The following is a 21,892-nucleotide window of genomic DNA, read 5'->3' on the forward strand; positions in this document are numbered from 1 at the left end:
GCACGGTTGGCATCTGCTTTTCTTCAGAGAGTGCCTGAATCTGGGTCAGGAATATATGTGTCTCTTTCAAATTCCTTGGGGGTCTGACTGAATCCAGCCTCACTCCTGCTCCCCTGAGTTCCCGAGGTTTTCACCTGCAGCTGGCGGGACTGATTCCCTCCTGCAGGCAGGAGGAGCCGAGTGCTGGTTTGGCTGCCCATCCCAGGGAGATCGGGGCCCTGCTGTGGGTGTGAGGTGTGCAGGAGGGATGACAGCTCAGCGCTGGGTTGGCACCTGCCTGGTGAGTGAGGTTTGGCCCCAGGGAGGGTCAAGCAGCTGCATTTCTGAGCAGGAGATTTGCTCTGGAGCCGTGTTTCGGTCACCTTCCTCTCCCCTCCCCCTGCCTGCATCTGGAGGTTCGACACAGGAACCCAGATAGCATCATCCTGAAACCAGAATAGAAGCTTTGGAGGAGACTCGAGCATGTTTGTGCGGTTTTGATCTCGGTTTGGAGATAAAGAGGTGCTAAACAATGCTAAGCTGGCGAGTTGGAGTCCCTCACGGTGCGTGCAGTGGGGCTGGGGACACGCTGGCACCTGCCCTTGCTGCCTGCTCTCCTGCCAAGGATGTCCCCATGTGGGTGCTGCATTCCTCCTGGGTACCACGTTCCCCTGGGGTGCTGGAGCTGCTCCTGCCAGCACTGCCCCCCATCCCTCAGCAAAGCAGGGGTGATGGCCAGCACCATGCCAGTGGCTTTGCCAGGGAGGAAGAGCAACATTAACATGAATACAGGCACTGTGTTTTAGGGAAGGGGGCTTTGCAAAAGAGAAGGAAGTCAGTCCTGCTGATCCAGAAACCACACAGAAGGAAATGAAAAGTCCTTGGTGTCAGCATGGAGGATATGTTGAAAAAACAACAATTAACTCACAAAAGGCAGCAAGAAAGGAAACAGGAAGGCAAGAACTGCAGTTAAACAGGCGGGTTCAAGAGGTGACTTGAGCTAAATCCATGTCCTTAAGGGATGGGATCCAGCCCTGGTCATGGGTGGGGAAGCAATTCTGTTGGTCTGTGTCGGTGCAGGACCTGGTATCCTCAAGGTGAGGCTTGGACACCTCGGCTGCAGTTGCTTTTATAGCTTATAGTTGCAATTGCTTTTATAGCTCTTTGTGGCAGGTGGAGAGTCACAGCTGTGCTGGGGGCTGCTGGGGCAGTGCGGCCACGTCGCCTCTCAGCGCGGCTGCTTCTCGTGGGAGAAGCTGCAGGTTTGTGGCAGGAGCGATGCAGCAGAGCGAGGGGCTGCTCTTGCCACCTCCAAACTGTCATTGCCACCTCGAGAGCATCGTTGCTCCCTCCCTCACTTGGCCCGTTGGCCCCACTCAGCACGGGCAGCGAAGGGCTCGGCAGTGGCTCGGCGTGGTGGGTGTAAACCACTTCCCATGGCAGGCCGAGCTCAGGGGCTGCTTTGCAGCACAGCAGCATTTCCTCACCTGGGCTCTCCTGTTGTGAGTGGATGGACAGGATGAGTTGTTGGTGGACAAGAAGGTGGACATGACCCAGCCATCAGCGCTGGCAGCCCGGTAAGCCGGTGCTGTGCCCAGCTGACCCCACAGCATGGGCAGCATGTGAGGGAGAAGGATTCTGCCCCTCTGCCCCACTCTGGTGAGACCCCCCTGCTGTGCTGCCTCCAGCTCTGGGGTTCCCAGAATAGGATGAACACAAAGCTCCTGGAGTGAGTCCAGAGGAGGCCATGGAGATGCTCTGAGGGCTGGAGCCCCTCTGTTCTGGAGACAGGCTGGGAGACCTGAGGCTGTTCAGCCTGGAGAAGAGTCTGGGGACACCTTAGAGCGCCTTCCAGTGCCTAAAGGGGCTCCAAGAGAGCTGGAGAGGGACTTTGGACAAGGACCTGGAGTGATATAACAAGGCTTCCCAGTGCCAGAGGGCAGAGTTAGATGGGGTACTGGGAAGAAACTTTTCCCTGTGGGTAGGTGACAGAGAGGTGAGATGAGATGAGCTTTAAGAATCCATCCAACCCAGATCATTTTATGGTTCTGTAACACCCTGCACCTTGTACCCCACGTGCCTGCTGGCTGTGTGCCGAAGCTCCCTTGTAATGACCTTTTTCCCACAGAGAAGCTGCAAGACTGGGACGTTATTGCTGTCGTTTCTGTATGTGGATAAACCTGACACCCCCAAAATGTGTTGGGGCCGGGGTCAGTGAATTCAGTCGTGTCAGGTGCCCTGTTCCTTGGGGGTGGATAGTGGTGGGGAGGACCCTCCCTTTACTCTCAGCCAGCCCCTTGACTTGATGGAGCAAGTTAAGGAAAAATGCATCTTTGGGAGCATTCTGCAAATCTTGGTCCCACAGTGAGAGCGTTGGGAGCCTGGGGGGAGCAGCTGCTGGGTTGGGCTGTGATCTGCCATACCTGTCACCTGCATTTCTCCCTTCAAACTGGGACTTTCTGTGCCTCCATAAGATGAGCTGCATCTTTGCAGGGCAGCATTTTCCTTCTTTTCCCAGCCTCCAGATGTCCTTTGAAGCTCCTTTTGCAGGTTTCCTTGCAGCCAAGGACGTCCCCATTGCACAGGGCCTGTTTTGGGGATGGAGATTGGGAAATGTCCCTTGAACTGGTGCCACGTTGAACCCATCCCAGTTTTGCCATCACTCGTGTCGCTGGCTCTGCTGTGTGTTCCTGCACAGGCACGAGTGGATTGGGGAGCACGGTGCCACATGCTGGGAAAAGCAAAGAGCTCCAAAGGAAAATACATTTTTGGAAAGGATGCTTTTACTTGCCTTTATTTATTTTCCTAAAGCTTTCAGATTAATCTTTTTTATCTTCCCTCTGCAGCTCCATGGCCAAGGTTTGGTTTCTTTCAGCTGACATTGTGCTGAGAGCACACAGCTTTGCAAGGCGGGCGTTAAGGAAGGGCAGCTGAATTCCTTCGCCCTGGAGAGGGGAGGTGTGTCGAGCTAACTTTAGTAAGGAGTGACTAAAAAGGGATGCAATAAAAGTATATTAAAAATAGCAAATGGTCGTAGAAAGTGGATGTGAGACTCTCAGTGTCCCTGCTCGTGCCGAGAGAAACGTGGGGCTCAGTAGGAATGGAACAGTGAAAAGTTATGGAGCAGTGCAGAGCACACTGCTGCTTGTGCAAAGCAAAGGTGAAACCACTTAGAAATAGATGAAATAGATCAGGAATTTGCACAGTAGATTAAAAAATCCAGAAATAAAGACTTGAAAGAGATATCAGCTCCTCTGTGTCCCCAGCTCTTGGAGCTGGGGATTCAGCCCCCCAAATTCCTTGTTTTGTAAAAACATCTCCCAGCTGAGATTCCTCTGTGCTTTTTCTTTCTTCCCCCATTTGCAAAATGCTAACTCTGCTCTCTCGCCTGTCTCTCCAATTTGGAGCAATTTACTGGGAGCCGGGGATGAATTACTCAGCACAGAGTTAACCAGCACCTGCTCGGAGTTAATTGGCATGTGTGCTAATTGCTGTGATAGTCACACTTGTGCGAGCGGAGCGTGGGGAGGGGGAGCGGGTGCTGGTGGCTGCCTCCATCCCAGAGCTGCTCGCTGCCTCCCTGGGGCGATGCAGAATTCCCTGATCCTTGTTGAGATTCCTGGGAGTGGAAGAGGTCAGGGTGGCTTTTTGCCAGTGCACCACCCATCACTTGCTTTCCAGCAGATTTGTAGGTCCCTTTCCATGCCCTTGGGCCCTCCTTGTTGGGGTGTAGTAGCTGGGATGCTTGGCGGTTTCCTTGGAAAACAAGGCTCAGGAGAAAGAAAGAAGCTGCTGTCTGAGAAGGAGGAGATGATGATTTAATACGTGGGGTTATTGTATATGAAATCCTTTGAGACCCCGAAGGTTAGAAGTTTGGAGGAGCTCAGCTCCTTGTAGCAGTCCTGTGCTCTGGGTGCTTGGCCATGTGTGCATTCAGGTGATTAAATTCCACCTGATCACGGATGAGGGTCATGGGTGATCTCGATGCCTCGGGCTGGGCAATCAGGGAGGCAAAGCAATTTGGTGGTGAAGGAGAGGGAGCTCCAGGGGCAGAGGGGATCCTCCAGGGTTGGGGCCGAGCCACAGCAGCAGTGCCAGCATGAGGGGCAGGAGAGTTGAGGGCGGCTCTCCAGGTTTCTTGCTCTTCCAGCTGCTGTTCAGAAACTCGAGCCAGTGGGCAGACTTTCTGAAACAGCCACCTGGGCAGGAAATGTGAAAATACCTGGGTTTAAAAATATGGTGGGGAAAAAACCCAACCTAAAAAGAAATAAACTCGCCCCAAACCCCCAATTCCATGAAGAGAAAAGGGAGGGGGTTGAAATCTCCTCTGTCAGGTGCATTTGGAGGGCAGTGAACATGCTGTGCTCTTCTCCGTCCCTCCTCTTCATCCCATCCAAGGGCTGCCCTCCCGGTGGGGTGTTTTCCTTCTCGTGCAGGGCAGAGGGATCAAGTGCAGCACATGGCAGCTGCTTTTCTCCCCATGATGACGAGCAAAAACCTGTTAAATCACCTTTTTCCTGTGGGAAACTTCATCCAGCGGCGTAAGCAAACCCTGAGGCTGGGACAGTGCTCCCCGTCCAGCCGAGGCGCTGCGGGTGCAGAGTCGGGATTCAGAGCAGTAGGAGGAACCTGGTTTGGTGGTTGAAAAAGGGGATTTGATTTGAAACACTTGGGGTGTGTTTGTGGCCTGGGGAGAGGAATGTGGTTTGAGTCCCACTGCTCCCATGCTCATGTGGAGCTGAGGGCAGGGATGAGCAGCACCGGGGTTTTTTCCTCATCCCTACAAACATCCCATCTCTTTGAGCACTGTGGAGCTTTTGCCTGCCATAGCATCCTGTGAACAAGTCCCACAACGAAATTGTGTTAAAATATGTTTCCTTTCACTCGGTTTAAATTTACTGCCCGTTGTTCTCCAGTGTTTATTGTTGCTTCTGGAGAGTTCCTCTCTGGTTTGGACAGTAAATCTGCTGTCTTTCAGAGGGTTTCTCTGTCCAAGAGCTGCAGCACACGGAAAGAATTAGCATCGTGCCCTGGGTCTGGTTGGAGAGCTGTTGCTACTTTGTGCTGCTGCTGGTGGTTTTGAAGATGCTGAAGGTGACTATTTTTCAGCCAGTTTAAAGAAACGGCAACTCTGAAGGGACAAGCAGCAAAGCAAACCTGACAAAAAGTTCCTCCTCTTCCAGAGTTTCTTCACCTTGGTTCTGAGCCTTGGGGCTGTGGACTCTCTCCTGTGTGGGCTCACAGTGAGGGAAATACCGAGTGGACACTCCAGGTGGATGAAATAAAAATCCTCATTTTCCTTTTGGCTCTTCCTGGATCACCAGCCTTCGAGGGCTGCTCTCATGGTGCAGGCTGGAGCAGGGATGCCCTGAAACTGGCGATGCTGGGGAACTGCTGATGCCCCAGAGCGGGCGATGCTCTGGGACCAGTGGTACTCTGGAACTGGTGATGCTCTGGGACCTGTCCTGGGATGGGGAGCAGCAGCCAAAGTTACGCCTCTGGCACTGGCTCAGTGTTCCCCATGGTGACAGTGCTCCTCACAGCTGTGCGGTTGCTCCTGTTTGCTGCTGGGAGGAAAACATGCACCTGTTTTGGGAAATAATGATTCAAGAAGTAAATGGCATCCCTGCATGGTCTGTCCTTGCAAAGAGTCTTACTGGTGGGATTTATGTGTAAAAAAACCAGGTTCTGCTGCCCTTTGTCTCTTTGGTCTTCTTCCTGGCCTCCCCATACCTTATCCTCCCTGGAGGGCAAATTGTGGATGTCAGGATGTGGAAAAGTCTCCCCATTCTCCTCTGGGCTCCTTGAACTTGCACTGAAACCACAGAACATGATGCACGATGAATAACTTTACCCCCAGAAAAGCAGAGAAAAAGATGAAGTGACTCACATGACTCAGTGAACCCCAAAAACAAGTGTGGGAGTGAGACTATTGGAGCTTTTTTGTTGTTGTGGCATGGCCTGATGAGGGGACTAAGGATGGGACCAAGGTCTTCAGCAGGGTCTGGGGGTGCTCTGGGGTGGGAGAGGAGCAGGAGGAGCTTGGTCGGGTTGGGTGTGGTTGCTGCTTTGGATTTGGAATGATGGTTTGGGAGAAAAAGTGGGTTTTTTTCAAGCTTTTTGTAACAAGACCGAGGGCTGGGGACTGCCAAGTTGAGGCAGATAGGAAGCTATTTTGGGACTGGTTTTTCCCTCTGCCTGGGTCTTGGCACAGGGCACCTCGCCTTAAATGCCATGTTATCACTGCTGTTATCCAGCTGCTCAGAGAGAGAGCAGGGAGAAAAACATACCTGTGGAAAATGAACTGGCTGAGGTTCCCTCTTTGTCCCCCCACACGTATAGTGCAGCACATGCTGGGAAGGAGGGTGAGATGGGCTGGGGGGCTGTGCCAGGAGATACCCTGGTACATCTGGATGCAGCCTCTGGCACTGGGGGATGCAGGTTACTGTGGGGAGGCTGCAGAAGGAGCCATGGGAGTCCCCTGAGACCTGCAGCACTCGTCCCTTTGGGGGGAGAGGTGAGGGCACAAAATACCCCCAAGCTGATCGCATCCCCCAGATCCATGGAAACAGCCAGTGTCCGGCTGTGGCTGAGCCCAGTGGAAGGCCAGGCTGTCTCGGCTGCCTTCGGAGTTCTCTTTCCCCATAAGAATTAGGTTTCTGTGCCTGGTTATAAGGTTTCTTTCAAGTAATCAAATAAAGACATTTTAAAATTCCAAATTGAAGATTAGCGCAGAAACTGGAGACGGATTTAAATTGCCCGAGCTAATCACCAGCCACTCGACTGCTTATGACTTTATTAAGAGAAAAAAAAAAGTCTGGAGTGTCACGGAGGAATAGTGATTCACGGGCACATTGCTGCCGTCTCCTCCTCCTCGCCGAGCGTCGCAGTGCCCGGCCCACACGTGTCCCGTGGCACGCGTGTTCCTGGCCTCCATCCTTGGGCTTCTTTGAGAGCAGTTTGGATAAATCTCTCTGCAGCTCTCCTGGCCCCACAGCTGGGTGGGAGGAAGAACCAGGGACCACCCTGGCCTTGGGGGTGGGATCTGTGCTGGCGGTAGGAGGATGCCGGGAGGGTGCCGGGTCCTGGATGGGGTTTGGGAGCAGAGTGTCTCACTCCTGTCTCTCTTGCTGTGCAGGTTTCTGAGCAGCTGCTGACATCTCAGCCCCACTGGATCTGGCCGCGCACAACGGTACCATGAACTGAGCACGGAGCCACACAAAACTCTTTTTTTTTTTTTGTTTTGGCTTTTTTGGGTTTGTTTTCCATCCGAGAAAAAAGCCCCCCACGCTCTTTAATGAAAGCGTTTTAAAGCGGGGTTGCTTCTCCCCTCCCCTGAGCCAAAGTCGTCCCGGGTGCGGTGAGGATTTCCGGAGAAGATGGGGAGAAAAAAGATCCAGATCCAGCGGATCACGGACGAGCGCAATCGGCAGGTCAGTGCTGCGTCTCCCCGCTCCCTCACCTCACCCTTCTCCTCCCGTTGGGGATTTTAAGGGTCATGTTTCAAAATGACCCCTTTCTATCCCATTTTGGGCCACCAGTGCTGTGTTTTTCCCAATCCATAAAATGGGATGGGCGAGACTTGGTGCTGAGGCCGGATCCAGGCGGATCCCAGGAACAGGCAAACGGCCCCGCTGCTCTCTCCCGTCCAGGCGTTGCTCCTCGCCTTGGAGCTCCTTGAGCCATTTCCATCTAAGTGCTTTTCCAGAAGAAAGTATCTTCTCCACTTAGTTAGTTCCCCCCTTTTTTTTTATTTTTGTCTTGCAGAAAATATATTTCAGTTGACATTTTCCATGTGGTTTTTCAATAAAAAACAGCCACAACAAGTATCCATTTTGCTGAACGCAAACAACTCAAATTATTCCTTTTTTTTCCTCAGTTGTAAACTTACATGACTCCAGGGCTTTTTTCCTTGGGCTCTCTTGAAGCCGAGCCCGAGACACACACGCATGTGCATGTGTGTAGGAATGCATTCATGTATCTCAGAGGGAAAACAAAAACCAGCAGATTTTTCCCAAATTTCCATGTTCCTTAAACTGGAGTGGTGGAGCAGCAGCACTTTGCCAGCCCAGGTTTGCTCTGGGATGATTCTGTCAATGTATTTCCCATAACCACAAGACTTCCCTTTGCTTTCTGTGCTCCTGGAGTTTGGCTCAGCAGATCCAAGCCTCTGCCTTTAGTCCAGCCACCACCGCACCCCAGCATGACCTGCCAACTTCTTTCCTGCCACTTGGCACTCCAGAAAAACAGAAAAAACAGTAAAAAAGCATGTGGATATATTACTAATCCTTAAAGAGTGGCAAAGAACAGAATTGGATGAACCACTTTATTGCTCCTCAGCAAAACAATAGGAAATGGCAGGTTTTCCTCATTATAGCTTCACTTGGTGGTGGGGGCCAGGGTGGGCATCAAATAGTTCTTGCTGATGTCCCAGTTGCTCCTGGGGTTGTTTATGTCCATCTTGAGGAGGAAACACGGCCTTAGGGGTTATTGAAGGATCTGGAGTGTATTTTACAGGGCAGTGCTGCAGAGGGGAGTGAGGGCTCTGCAGTGACTGGAGCCCTGCTGGAAGTTCAAATGAATGGAAAATAATTGGTAATGCTGGAGGGGGCTGGCACAGCCTGGCCCTGCTGGATAAACCTTTGGGAAAGGAAAGAGGCACTTCTTTGCAGAGGCAGCAGCTGAGTGATGGGACTGTTTCTGAGGGATGAGCTGCTCCTCGGCACAGGCTGGAGGTAAAGGCCCTTGCTGAGGTCTCTCAGCATTGGGTGGGATTCGGCCGCAGGAGCTGCTCTGCGTGGCTGTGTGTCAGGGCTTTAGTGCATCTCTGATGTCAGGTGATGTTCCCTGGGCTGGGGGACACTGGTTTTCCCCTGGCAGTAGCTGCATCCCTGGCTGGGCTGGTTCTTCCAAAACCCAGCACGGGAGCATTGCTCCCCGCCCCAGTGCAGCACATCTTGCTTTGCTTCCCAGAAACCAGCCTGATCAAACTGGGTGTCAGCAAAGCAGCAGCTGTTTAATTGGTCACCAGCACAGCTTTGCAATCAATTTTCGCAGCTCCCTTTCTTTGGGAAAAAAGGACATACCAGGAAATGGGACATTTCATTATAAAGGACTGCTCCAGGCAGTGGGATCTGTTCTACCCATTGTGGTAGGAGCTGTAAAGAGGGTGAGAACCCTCCTGCTCTGCTCTCCTGCTCCACACTGTACGTGTGCAATGCCAGGATCCACTCCCCAGAGTCAGAAATGTCCCATCTTGCTTTATCTCATAGAACCATGGAATGATTTGGGCTGGAAGGGATCTTAAAAGTTCATCTCGTCCCACCCCTCTGCCATGGGCAGGGACACTTTCAACTAGACCATGTTGCTCCAAGCCCCATCCAACCTGGCCTTGGACACTTCCAGGGATGGGGCAGCCACAGCTTCTCCGGGCGCCCTGTACCAGGGCCTCCCCACCTTCACAGGCAAAAATTTCCTTCTAATATCCTATCTAAATCTCCCCTTTTTCAGTTTAAAACCATGCCCTTTATCCCATCACTATCTGCCCATGTAAAAAGTCCCTCTCTGTCCGTTTGATAAGCCCCTTTAAGTGCTGGAAGGCTGCTGTGAGGTCTCCCCAGAGCTGCCTCTTGCTTCTCCCTCTCCTTCCCTCCCTCTCCTGCTGTTGCTGCGGATCAGCGCTGAGGAGCGTCCATGCGTGCGTGCCCGCTGTGGCTGCAGGCTGCCGGCTAAGCTGGCTTAAACCCAGCGTCTGGGAGCATCCTCAGCCCACCCCTGCCCCCACGGCAGCCCCCCTGCTCCGGCTGGGTGCAGAGGGCACGGTCGCTCTCTCGGGAGCGGAGCAGCTGGGCGCTGGTGAATTGTAGATGGGGCACTGCTGCTGGAAGGCAGGGCCGGCCGCCCCAGCTGCGCCGGGCGAGCGCACACCGTCCTTGGCGTGCCCGGGTGGCTCCTACGGCTCCTGCGCCTGTCGGGAGAGGGAGGGATGGGGAGTGGGAATGGTGCAGGGATGCCCTGGAGAATGAGGGATTCGCCAGTGGTTGTGCAAGGAGGTGGAGGCAGAGCTGCTTTTGACACCTGTGTTTTCACTTGTGCTGCCAAGTTCGTGGCTTGGGGCTGCTGAGGCATTGTGGCTCTCAGGGAGAGCTCAGGCTGGAGCAGGGGCTCTCCAGAGCCTTTGCTGACAGGTGAAGCTCTTCCCATGCATCTCACACTGAGCCTATGGCATCAGCAAGTCTGACCCTGCTCGTGTCCCAGGTTTTGCCTTCCGTGGGGGCACAGACCAGAGCCCACATGGAGACTCCAGCAGGGTGTGGAGCTGCTGGAGTGGGTCCAGAGGAGGCCACGGAAATACTCTGAGGGCTGGAGCACCTCTACTCTGGAGCCAGGCTGGGAGAGGTGGGGGTGTTCAGCCTGGAGAAGAGAAGGCTCCATGGAGATCTAAAGGGGCTCCAGGAAAGCAGGAGAGGGACTTTAGACATGGACCTGGAGTGACAGAACAAGGGGGGAATGGTTTTAAACTGAAAAGAGGGAGATTTATATTGGATATTAGGAGAAAATTCTTCCCTGTGAGGGTGGAGAGGCCCTGGCACGGGGTGCCCAGAGAAGCTGTGGCTGCCCCATCCGTGGAAGTGTCCAAGGCCAGGTTGGATGGGGCTTGGAGCAACGTGGTCTAGCTGAAGGTGTCCCTGCCATGGCAAGGGGGTGGGACAAGATGAGCTTTTAAGATCCCTTCCAGCCCAAACGAGTGTGTGATTCTGTGAATTACAGCAGCAGCCAAAACCAGGGGAGGAGAGCAAGTAATGTCATTAGAGGAATTACTGGAGAGGATTTGCCACAGCAGATCAGGCCATCAGCCCTTCAGGGCCAGGCCGCTGACTCTGGCAACTGCCAATATGGTTTGCATCAGGAGAAAGGCAAAAATCCCCTGCTAGTGTGGGGCAGTAATTCCTTCCTGACCCCTTTGGGGATTGGCTTATGCCCTGAAGCATGAGATTTGATTACCCTCTTAGACTTACAAGGTTAATTCTTCTAGATGAGGCTCGTGCACGGCGTCAGGGGAAGGTTTGGGGTTTCTGGCCTGGGTCACGAGTGGATGCACAAGGCGGTGTTAGGTGATGCTTTTGTGTGATATGGTGGCAAATCTTTGCTTTTCTCTGCAAGGTGCAGGGGTGCCAGTAGAGAGGGATGCTGCTGTGCCCTGTCTGCAGAGGGAAGATCCCTCATCTCTAGAGGGATAATTTGGTGTTTTGTGTTCTGCTCAGCTCTGCCCAGGTTGCTGGTTGATTTGGGGGAGATGACCCCACACTCTTCACTGCTGAAGGGCAAAACCCAAACCATGCTTGTCACTGGTCTTCAAGGCCAAGAGCCGCCCCACCGTTCACACATCTCGGCCTCACCCCATTGCCTCCAATCTCGGTGGCTGAGCCTGTTGTGGTGCCTGGCAAGGTGTCCCTGGCACCAGCAGCTGCAGGAACAACCACCCTCGGCTGTTCCCCCTGTCTTGGTGGAGACGCTGCGTGTTTTCCTCTCAGGGGCTCCTCGAGCTGCTTGGAGGGTGAGTCAGAGCCCGGAGAGTGTCCAGGCAGGGACAGAGAGAGAGGGCGTGCTGGGGAGAGCGACAGGGAGACAGGGCGTGCTGGGGAGGGGGACAGGTCGTGGTTTTAGTGCCTGTCCTGCCACGGCTGCAGGAACAGAACCGCAGCTGGGTCCCACATGAAGTCACAGTGCGGCCACAGACCGGCTCTTGGTCTTGGGAGCAGCCCCGTGGCAGAGGTTTTGGGTGGCTGAGAAGTCCGGGATGCTAGTGGGGAGGGGCAGTTATTGATGGCACAGGAGCTGACCCTCGAGTACCTCAGTTTGCATCAGAGTGCGCCGGGGCTGGGGCGGCGCTGGCAGCGCGAGTGGCCGTGGCGAAAGCAGCGCACGTGGTGGCCACGGCAGCACAGGGTGCTGGCCCTACACTTTCCAGGGGATGAGGCGATTAGAGCCGAATCTCGTTACTGCTTAATCATCTCTGGGAGATGGCGGGGAGGGGCAGCAGCTCCCCTTGCCAAGTGTGCCCAGATTCCCCTGCTCTGCCCTGCTGCCACACGCAGAGACACGGTTCTGTCTCGAGGGATGCGGGACCCTGGGGGTGCATGCTGGGTGCTGCTGGTGGCATCACGGTGGCACTGCTCCTCACCATCGCTGTGAACTGGGCAGCTCCCTGTTGAGCTCTTTGGACTGTGGCTGTGATGCCACTGACGGGCTGAGCGATGGCAGCAGCCTCGTTCACTCTGCTCCCTCAGCCCTGCGAATTAAAGCTGTTCAGTTTTAATCAGCAAAACTGATGCTGTGGTGGAGGCCCAGAATGCAGTTGAGCCCTCCCATGTGGAGAGGGAGCAGCTCTGGGCACCCAAGGGCATCTCAGCTCATCTCCAGCCCTTCCCCCGAAGGCTGCTTTGCCCCCAGAGCAATGCTTAGGACAAAGTGGTGACCTCCTGCCTCTTTTTTTTTTTTTCTGCTTTTTACTTGCTGAGAGGGCATTGGCAAAGCATTGTGCCTTCCCCATCAGTGTGCCACATGTTCTGGAAGGGTGGGGGACCCTCAGCAGCTGTCTGTACTGCAGCCGGGACAGGGAGCCCCAAACCAGCTCCCTCTCTACCAGCTGGGTCCTGTTAGGAGTGTGGTGCTGAGAGCTGAGCGTGGGCTGGGAATAGCAGCCCAACGTCTGCCCGGCATCTGGAGCGGGTGTTGGAGCCAGCACCGAGCCCCAGTCCTGGCCCCAGCCCCCAGCCAGCTCTCCAGGATCAGTCCTGCAGGAGCTGCCTCGTCAGCCAACAGCTCTGGTGACAGCTCGGGGCAGGGTGGGTCGGGGAGAACGGGGACCCCAGTTGGGCAAGCGGTGAGGGAAAACACCCCAGTGAGGCTACACAAGGGGACAGCAAGACGGAGGTGGCAGCTGGGTGGGCCCCTGGTACAAGGGCTCAGGGTGCCCTTGGGGAAGTGTAGCCTCCCGAGGTAAGTGGAGGCTGGTGAGCAGGAGAGTGGGTCAGGGGTGGGGTGGGCACCCTGGGCAGTTTCGGGGTGCTAGGCCCGAGCTCTGTGGCCCCCAGGGTTGGGCACTCGAAGTGCAGCTGCAGCAAGCAAGGACAAGATCTCCATCGCTTGAATATTCCACTTAAAAACCCGCAGCCCCCGGACAGATGGCAGCCCTGCTGGGGATTTTGCTGAAATTTATTTTCTCTTGATTTGGCAATATGTGATTTCCAACGCTGATAATCATCTTTGTGCTTGTGAAGTGTCTGCCTTTGGAGGATCCCGAAATAGGCAGCAATATGAACTGTTTGGAAGAGGGAGGCAAGAGAGGAGAGCTTGGGGTTGGGTCCAACTGGGGAAACTGAGACAGAATATTCCCTCTGCATTCCCCTTCCTTTTGCTCTTCCTCCAGTGGTCATCCCATTTTTCTCTGGGAGGTGTTGGGTCTGTGGCAGCATGGACACAGCTTCTCACCATGGCTGTCCTTGCTTTCAGGTGACCTTCACCAAGCGCAAGTTTGGCTTGATGAAGAAGGCCTATGAGCTGAGTGTCCTGTGTGACTGCGAGATTGCCCTCATCATCTTCAACCACTCCAACAAGCTGTTCCAGTATGCCAGCACCGACATGGACAAGGTGCTGCTCAAGTACACCGAGTACAACGAGCCCCACGAGAGCCGGACCAACGCCGACATCATTGAGGTGAGGCCGCCCATCCTTGCCCCGGCTCTGGCATTGTGGTAGAGCCAGGGCTGAGTCTGGTCCCATACTGGCTGCAGGAGTGGGGATGGAGCAAGCACATCTCCCACACTCAGTGCCAGATGGATTTTGCATGGTTTTGGTCCAACCTATAAAACTGCTCTGTTCTGAGTGGTAGAGTTGGAGTTGTCTCGAGCTGTGTGTTGACCTAATGCCTTGTGGGCACTTCAGCCTACTCCTTTGTGGGACTTTGCTGTGGTCCAGGCAGACAACGAGATGGATTTGGAGGCAGCTCCTGGGGCTGCTGCACTGGGAGTGCCTGGTACAGCTGGTGACATTGCCCCAGCCTGATACTGAGACAGGCACAGTGGGGTTGTGGGAGGGCACCAGCGGCTGAATCACAGAGGAATTCAGGTGGGATGGGCCTTGTGCCTCTGGTCCAGGGCCTGCTCAAAGCATGGCCAAGCTCATGGGTTGGTGGGTTTGCTCAAGGCTTGTCTGGCTGCGTTTTGTGGGTCTCCAGGGGTGGCCTGACCATGTCCAGCCTGACCCATCCCCAGCACTGCCAGTGGCACCATGCCCAAACTGCGCTCACTTCAAGGCCGCTCTCCTCCAGCCTGCCAGCATTGCAGGAGATGCTCAGCTGCCATGTGCTGTTGGTGCCCCCTTCCTGGCCCTCTCCACAGCTTTGTCCTTGTCCCTGGTGGTGGCAGAGTATCGCTGGGCCCGAGCACGGGGCACATTTGGCTCTCAGGAGAGTGCCAGCAGTGCCTCGGTCGTTGGTCACATCCTCTCCCTCAGCAGTAACTGCAGATGGAGCTGCGGGGTCATCTGCATGGGGGCAGCTGCCATTAAACCTGGACAGACAGGCAAATGAAGGGCTTGGCTTTGTAATTAGTGGCATTATGGGCATCAGTTAATGCCCTCAGAGCCACTGGTGGCAGAGTGGAGCTACACGGCCTGCTGTGCTGGAGGAATTGGGCTTCTACTTCTGCCTTTGAATTCCTTTGGTGCCCCTTGGCCAGCAAGGCTTTGATTTCATGAAGGGGAAGGGGAAAAAACCCAGCCTGCCCCCTCCCTAAATCTCGCTTTTCTTTTTTATGCTCTGTAAAATGTGTTTTTTTGAGAGATTTGGACCTGAGGTTTTCACCCCATGGCTGAGCCATGGCAGCATCTGGCATCATCTGCCTTCCCTTGCTGGGGTTTGGAGACTCTTCTGCCACCGCACAGTTTTGTAGGGGCCTTCAAAATGGTTCCAAGATGTCCTTTTTGGCCTGTTTGAGCCAGGTAATGCCCATCCACTGTGCAAAATGCCGGCGGTTCCCTGCCGTGCTCAGCAGCGCAGCCTCTCCGGGATGCTCAGGCTGCGGCGCTCGCAGCATCGAACAGATTTGTCTTGGCCTAAAAATACCGTAAACATTTTGGGCAGCGTTCTCTGTTCCCTTATGGTCCAAGATGCAAACACTCCCAAGCCGACAAGTTACACACAGTCCTTGGCACCCAAAGAAACACTGTGTTTGCACCACATGAAAAGCTGGATCTGCATCCAAAGCCAAGGAGAGGAACATCGGGAGCGGAAGGATATTGGTGGATGGCAAGAAAAAGAGCCCAAACACGCCGGGCTCGGCATGTCTTGCTGGCAGAGACGTCATGGAGCAAAGCCTGCTGGGGTGCAGGCAGGTTTGGAGGCTGCTCAAGCATCCCTCCTCATCCTTGTCTTGTCTGGGAGCAGGGTTGGGGCTGCTCTAAGATTTTTGCTGTTTTCCAAATCCATGCCCCCAGGAGACCGTTCCTGCTCTTGGTGCTTATTTCCGTTTCCCCTCTCCCAGGTCAGATTCCACCAGCCCAGCTGTGTCCCCACTACACACAAATCCAATTTATCTCATGTTTCTTGGTGGCTCCCAGTTGAACTTGACTCACAAAAAGTATCTTCTCATTCTGGAAGCTTCCCCACATGGAGCATTTAGAGATCGTGAAAACCCAGGCTGGGAATTTGCCACCAAATACGATTTTAAGTGGATTTCAAGGGGCTGCTGTATCAACCCACCTTCCCTGTGACACCCGTGGCCCCTTCCTGCTGAGGGATTCAGCCCTGAGTGGCTCTGGCAGCATCTCAGGAAGGATGAGGAGCAGCCAGGACCTGGAGGAGCTGAGGCAGAAGCCTCTTGATTTTGTTTTCCTGGTGGAAGGGGAGCGAGCGGCAGCCCCAGAGGGCTGAGCTGAGCTGAGCACTGCCAGGCTGGGGGCTCCTGGGGCCAAAAGCACTGGTACCACAGCTCAAGGCAGGACAAGTTGCTGTGTCCAAATTCTGTTTTAAAACAGCAGTAAACATGAGATCTCCTGGTTTTTTGGTCCTGGGGAGGTGCATCTGAGGGCGGGACTGGGGGCACCCCATCCTGTGCTGTGCAGGAATGTCCTTGACTGGTTTATGCCCTGGATATTTAGTGAGAGGCAGAGCTGCTCCATGATGAGCATGCACAGCCCTAGTTCAAGAGGGGTTCCACACCCCAGCTGCCTTTTGGGGACCCTTCCCTGCAGGGACACCCTTGTGTTTCAGCTGTGCCAGGGCTCGGCAGCAGCTGTCAGGAGTGGGATTCAGCCACGCAACCCCTGCAGCCTCCCTGTGCCCGGCAAAGTCCTGGTTATTGCAGGCTTTTAAGTCTGAGAAAATCTCTCTAGTGCAGAGAGGGGGGTTTCCTTAATCAGGCGGGGGCCAGCTGAGCCCCCAGACAGGCACGCTGGGTGCCACGTGCACGCCCAGCCTGGGATCACGCCGGCTTTGGTCCTTGCTGTCGCTTCTCGTTTCCTCACAGCCTGGCTGATGTGCCAGTTCCTGATAAGGGACTTGGACGGAGCAGAGCTCACCGGGCACCAGGATGCTCCGCAGCCAATTAAAGCCACACAGCCGTTTCTGCCCTTTCCTTGGCTGAATGTCCTGGAGGGGCTGATTTTCCCCTAATTCTCTTTCCTGGGGTTGTCATTCCCCAGGATGTGTTAAATCAGACATTTTGCAGGAGGTGGTGAAATGCAGAGGCAGCTGCCAGTGTCATGTCTTCATCCTCCTTCTCATCCTTATCCTCATCCAGACTTCCCCAAAGCCCAGAGTGGTTGAGTGTCCCTCCTCTAAGGGAAGTCAGCCGCATCCTGGTTGAGCATTGTTTCCTCTCACATGTTCTGCATTTCCTGCTGCTCTCTTCCCCTCTTCGGATTGGAAATCTGCTCCCATGTGAGCTGGGATCATGGAATTGAGAATATTGCCTGGAAAAGCAGGATGTGCAGTGGGTCCTGATAGAATGGGGGGCACCTGAGTGTGGCAGGGAGAGGGGCAGGTGATGAGCGAGGTGGATTTTTGCAATGGGAAGTTCTCACCCTCGTTTTCTCTGAAAATTTTCTGCTGGAAAGGAATTGCTTTTAAATCTCTTCCATATGAAAAATGGTTGTGTTCCGCTGGCTGCAGCCCAATGACAGAAAGGTTTCCTGAAAACCTCTTTGCATCTTCTGTTTTCTCCCTGGCAAAAAGAAAGAGGAGGAATGAGAGGAAAGTTCTTTTCTAAAAGACCTTGCAGGGATCCCGAAAACAGGAATCTTTGGGTTTGATTCCCGCTCCAGCAGAATTGTTTTCCTTTTACATCATCTTGACAAAAAGCTAAAAATGTGGGACACACATTTTTTTTGAAAAAAAAAAAAAAAAACCAACCCCGAAAGAACCGGCAGCCAACGCCCGTATGGCTGGAAATGGCATTTTGTTGTCCCAAACCTCTCGTTGAGCAGCAGATTGCTGCAAGCCACGCTGCCTTGGCTCGTATCCTGCTGCGACTCCGGCCCCGGTCCCTCCCCGCCGCCGGTGCTTCCCGTCCCACCGTGCTGCAGATCAGCCCCATCCTCAGCCCTGCCAGCTCTGGAGCTTGTCGCCGTCCCCTTCCCTGCAGCTCCAGCAGCCCCTCGCTGTTACCAGTCACAGCCCCAGCTCAAGGGTCACCGTCCCAGTTTGGGGGTCACAGTCGCAGCTCTCAGGTTTACAATCCCAGCTCACGCTTCTGCTGCTTGTAGCATCCAGGAAGGATTTTTTTCCCCATGCACAAGTGGCTTGATGCTTCCTGGGGCTGCTGGCAGGTTTCCTGCTGGAGCAGGGATGGCAGCACCACAGCTGCCCCTCACAGCTCCTCTGCTGAGGACACACCCTGGCGGGGAACTGTGGGTCTCACAGACACTGCAGTTCTGATTGATTTTATAAAGTTGGTGGCTGGGGAGAGCAAAGAGACCAAGGCAAAGCTGGGACACCAAATGTCTTAGGCCCACAGAGAAAGACCTTGGGAAATGTGAAGGGGCAATGCTGTGAGCTGTTTCAGGGTCTGAGTGAGCAGAGCCACATCCACCCCATTCCACTGCTTTCCTTGACAGACTTACTGAGGGAACAACCCCCAGGATGATTTTCTGTGGACTTAGAAATGGCAAAATGCTGTGGCTGGTGGCTGCGGCCCCTCGCTTGTCCCTGTGCTTGGTTCAGGTGTCAAATACGGGCAGAGCTGAGGGTCCTGGGAGCTGCCTAAAAACCTCCCTGGTAGCAGCGTTGCTGCAGGTTTTAGACAGAAGAATGTTGTTGCTCGGCTGAGACCTCTTGAAAAATCCCATTGTGAGGTTCCCTCCTTTGAGGTCCTGGGGGATGGTGGTGGCTCGTTCATCCCCACAGCTTCTGAACCTGCCACCAGCTGTTGCTGGAGGACAGGAGTTTTCAGGGATGTGAGGGATTACCTTCCTAATTCCCAGCCGGGGATGGGAGGGCAGAGACGAGGGGTCCAGCTCCAGCCCCTGCAAAGGGAGTCGTGGCGAGATGGCCACAGCCCCTTGTTAGACACCAGAGAGTTTCTCCAGTGCCTGAAGGAAACCCAGCTTCTTTGCTTCACTGCTCATGGAACAATTTTTTCCATTTTGCCTCTAAAAGAGAAAAAGGAAAAACTTTTTTATTTAGAGAAAAGCTCAACTTTCCGTCTTTTGGCTGCGTCGGCGAAACAAAAGGTTTTGGAAAAAAAAATCCACAAAAAGCAGTTTCAAAAAAAAAAAAGGCAACGCTGTTCCTTCCCCACTAGCAGCACCTCTTCCTCTTTTGGGCCATTCTGAGAACAAACAAGGACACGTACAAAAATAGAAAAATAATACGGAAAGATCCTCGGGAAACTGCAGAAAAAGCCCTGGGAATCTCCCATTCATGGCAGTGACTCTGATTCCTACTGCCTCTCTCTGCAGAGAGTCAACACAGGAACTAGGGATACCAGGAATTATTAAGTATAATATTAATATTAGGTATAAGAATTATTCCAAATCATTATTATTAGGTAATTAGTTAATAATTATTAGGTATCAGGAATTACTGGTGACACTAAACAGGGCATCAGCTGCCACCACGGTCAGGAGTGAGTCTGGTCCTTCTCTTGTGGAGCTGTATGTGAACGAGAACGTTTCTCCTCTGCAGCTGAATCCAGTAACGAGGGTGAAAATGGTGCCTGGGAAGGCCCAGGAAGGAGTCATTTTAATGGGAAATATTGTGAAAAGCTTCAGCTGGATGGAGAACAGGCTGGGGGTGGGTGTGGTGCCCACTGCTTGGCCGTGGCTGCCTGGCACAAGGGTCCACCGAGCCCGAGCTGCGGGAAGAGCGGAGCCCTGTGGCGCGGTGTGCGGAGCGGTGCCGAGCAAATCCCGCCCGCAGCATTCCCAACCCTTCTGGAGACATCCTGGGTTTTATTCGCTCCAGCAAAATTCCCCCTAGGAGCCCTGTGTTTCCTGGAGCTCGCAGGTAGTTGAGGAGCCACTCCCAAACAGGCTTTGGCCTCAGAATGGAGATGTTTGTTGCTGTTTAGGAAGACAGAGAATTGTCAAGACTTTTTTTTTCCCCCTGCTGAATTTGGCATGAAAAGGGATCAAGACTTCCAGGAAATTCTGTAGCTTTGACTTCTAAAAAAAAAAAGAGCTGGCAAGTGCTGGTTCCGTCATAATGCCTAATTGCTTTTGGAATGTTGGAAACAGAGGGATTCAAAGTGGATCTCAATTGGCTGCTGAATACCAGTGAAGGACTTCAGGGTGTCACCGTGCTCTGCGGTCACCGGGCTCCTCCTAATGAGGAGTGGTTGTCTCACCTCGTTACCTCGATGTAGCAGTGCCCGTTTCCTGTTTGTGAGCCCAGTCTTGGTGTGGGGTTTGCTGCCCAGTGTTGTTGCCATCACCCCCTGTGTCACCCCCAGCAGGGCTCACAGCTGTCACCGTGCCACATGCCCTGTCATGTGATGCTCTTCCTGTGGCACTCCTGCATTTGGCAAATGCCACTCATCATTTTGTCAGGAAATTTTGACAAATTTGACAATTTGCTTATAATTTTGGGGTTTACTTTCCTATTTGGCTGTTTGTAAGCAGGGTTTCCCTGGTTTTTTGCAGGACAGCAAAGAGCGTTAAGGTTTTTTTCCCCACTGTGATGTTGTGGCACTTGAAGTGACAAATACGCCTGAGTTCATGCAGGGCCAAATTCAGTCCCAGTGTAACCAGAACCTTTGAAACCAAGGAAGTTTCTCTCCATCGCTCTTCATGCTGTAACTCCTAAATCAGAGGCAAAAGCCAGGGGCTGTATCCTGACTTTTTCACCCCATAGAGGTCAGCAACATCTTGGGGTGATGGTGTTGATTTGTACAGGGGCAAGTCCATCCAGGCCAGGGGATGTTCTTGGGGGGACCTGCCCGTGTTCCCCATCTCCACTCCCGGATCTCAGACTGTTCCGGTTGTGTTTTCAGACGTTAAGAAAGAAAGGTTTTAACGGCTGTGACAGCCCAGAGCCCGACGGCGACGACTCCATAGACCAGAGCCCCTTGATGGAGGATAAATACCGCAAAGGCAGCGAGGATCTGGATATCCTGTTCAAGCGATACGGTGTAAGTACCTGCCCGTGCCTGGAAAACCTTCATTATATGTTCTTTTCTGTTTTGTTTCTCTTCTGTTCGACTTCCCCCCAACCTCGTCCCCCGCTCCCTCCCCGACACCCCCGTGTCCCCCCACACGTAACAGGCGCTGAACAAGAAGCACAGGGAGTGCGAGAGCCCGGAAGGGGATGAAGTGTTTGCGCTGACCCCGCAGACGGAAGAGAAATATAAAAAGATTGATGAGGAGTTTGATAAAATGATGCAGAGTTACCGGCTCGCAGTGAGTAGCTGGTGGCCTGCAGCTCCCTGGTCCCCTCCCCGGTGCCTCCAGGTGACGGGGGGGTGGATTTTGCATGGCTTTGCTTCGGAGCCGTGCCATGCCTTGGGAGCCGATGCCAACAGCCCCTGCAGCCCTGAATGCACCTGGCTCTTGAGGGCCCTTCCTGTTTCCCATCCTTGGGAAAATCATTCTGGCATTCCTGACCCTCCTTGGCTCTGGCCAGTGCAGGAGGGTATTGCTCGTCTCCTCTCCTCTACTGCAAATACCTCTACTGAGGCCAGATTAGGGCCTCCTTTTCCACCCTCTTTTCCCCAAAAAAACAGATTTTTGTCTGGGTTAAGATCCCAGTATTCATGTGAGCTGGTGGCGGGTGCCAATCCCTCACATCCTTGCAAAGCTCAGCCTGGTTTGGGCTATTCCACGTTAATTCCCCCCAAATCCACCGAGCCCTCAGGGCAGCTGGTGGCCGTGGCAGAAATCCAGGGAGGTTTTAGCCTGTGATCCCAGAGCTGTCACTGGCACCGGGGTGGCATCAGGACAGTGCTGAAAGGGATTTGTGTCAGGAGACGGGAGGAGGAGGGGGACACGTTTCAAATTAGTTGTTAGTTCAAGGGAGCAGAGACTATTGATGCAGGCAGCAGCTCTTCAGGGGATTAGCCCCGAGTCACTGCAGCCGTAATTAATGCTGCGGGAGCAGGGGGGGGCTCCTTTTCCAGGGGTGGATGCAGCACAGCAAAAGTGACACACACAGCCCCACCCAAAATAATCTGCCTGCTTTGCAAGCCCCCACAAGTTAAAATTCTGGCTTTTCTTGAGAACTGGGCCTTGTGAAATCCCCAGGTTTTATTTTGCTGACTCAGTACTGTGTTGCTCCACGAGCCTCGCAAGGATCCCAAAATCTGCATTTCAATCTCCTAGATCTCAGGGTGGAGGGCGTGGGGAGGCTGCCCTGAGACCTGGGAGGGCTGAGGAGGTGGAGGAAAGCAGGGTGCAGGCGGTGATGATCTCTGGCAGC

General features: G+C 53.8%; 1 protein-coding gene across 7 annotated transcripts in view; it reads left to right on the forward strand.

The window, feature by feature from the left end:
• Positions 1 to 21,892, forward strand: part of MEF2D (myocyte enhancer factor 2D) — a 75,531-nt gene that overhangs the window by 35,804 nt on the left and 17,835 nt on the right. For 6 of the 7 annotated variants that reach the window (XM_082298849.1, XM_082298855.1, XM_082298852.1 and 3 more), the window contains 3 exons: positions 7,118 to 7,412; positions 13,495 to 13,698; positions 20,472 to 20,609. In XM_082298849.1, the coding sequence (XP_082154975.1) occupies positions 7,359 to 7,412; positions 13,495 to 13,698; positions 20,472 to 20,609 (396 nt within the window). In that variant the 5' untranslated portion in view covers positions 7,118 to 7,358. Of the gene's footprint in view, positions 1 to 7,117; positions 7,413 to 13,494; positions 13,699 to 20,471; positions 20,610 to 20,742; positions 20,878 to 21,892 lie in introns of all 7 variants that reach the window. The other variant, XM_082298854.1, reaches the window with a different exon arrangement.

The sequence above is a fragment of the Coloeus monedula genome (genome assembly GCF_965178545.1).
Source record: "Coloeus monedula genome assembly, chromosome: 29".
NCBI lineage: Eukaryota > Metazoa > Chordata > Aves > Passeriformes > Corvidae > Coloeus > Coloeus monedula.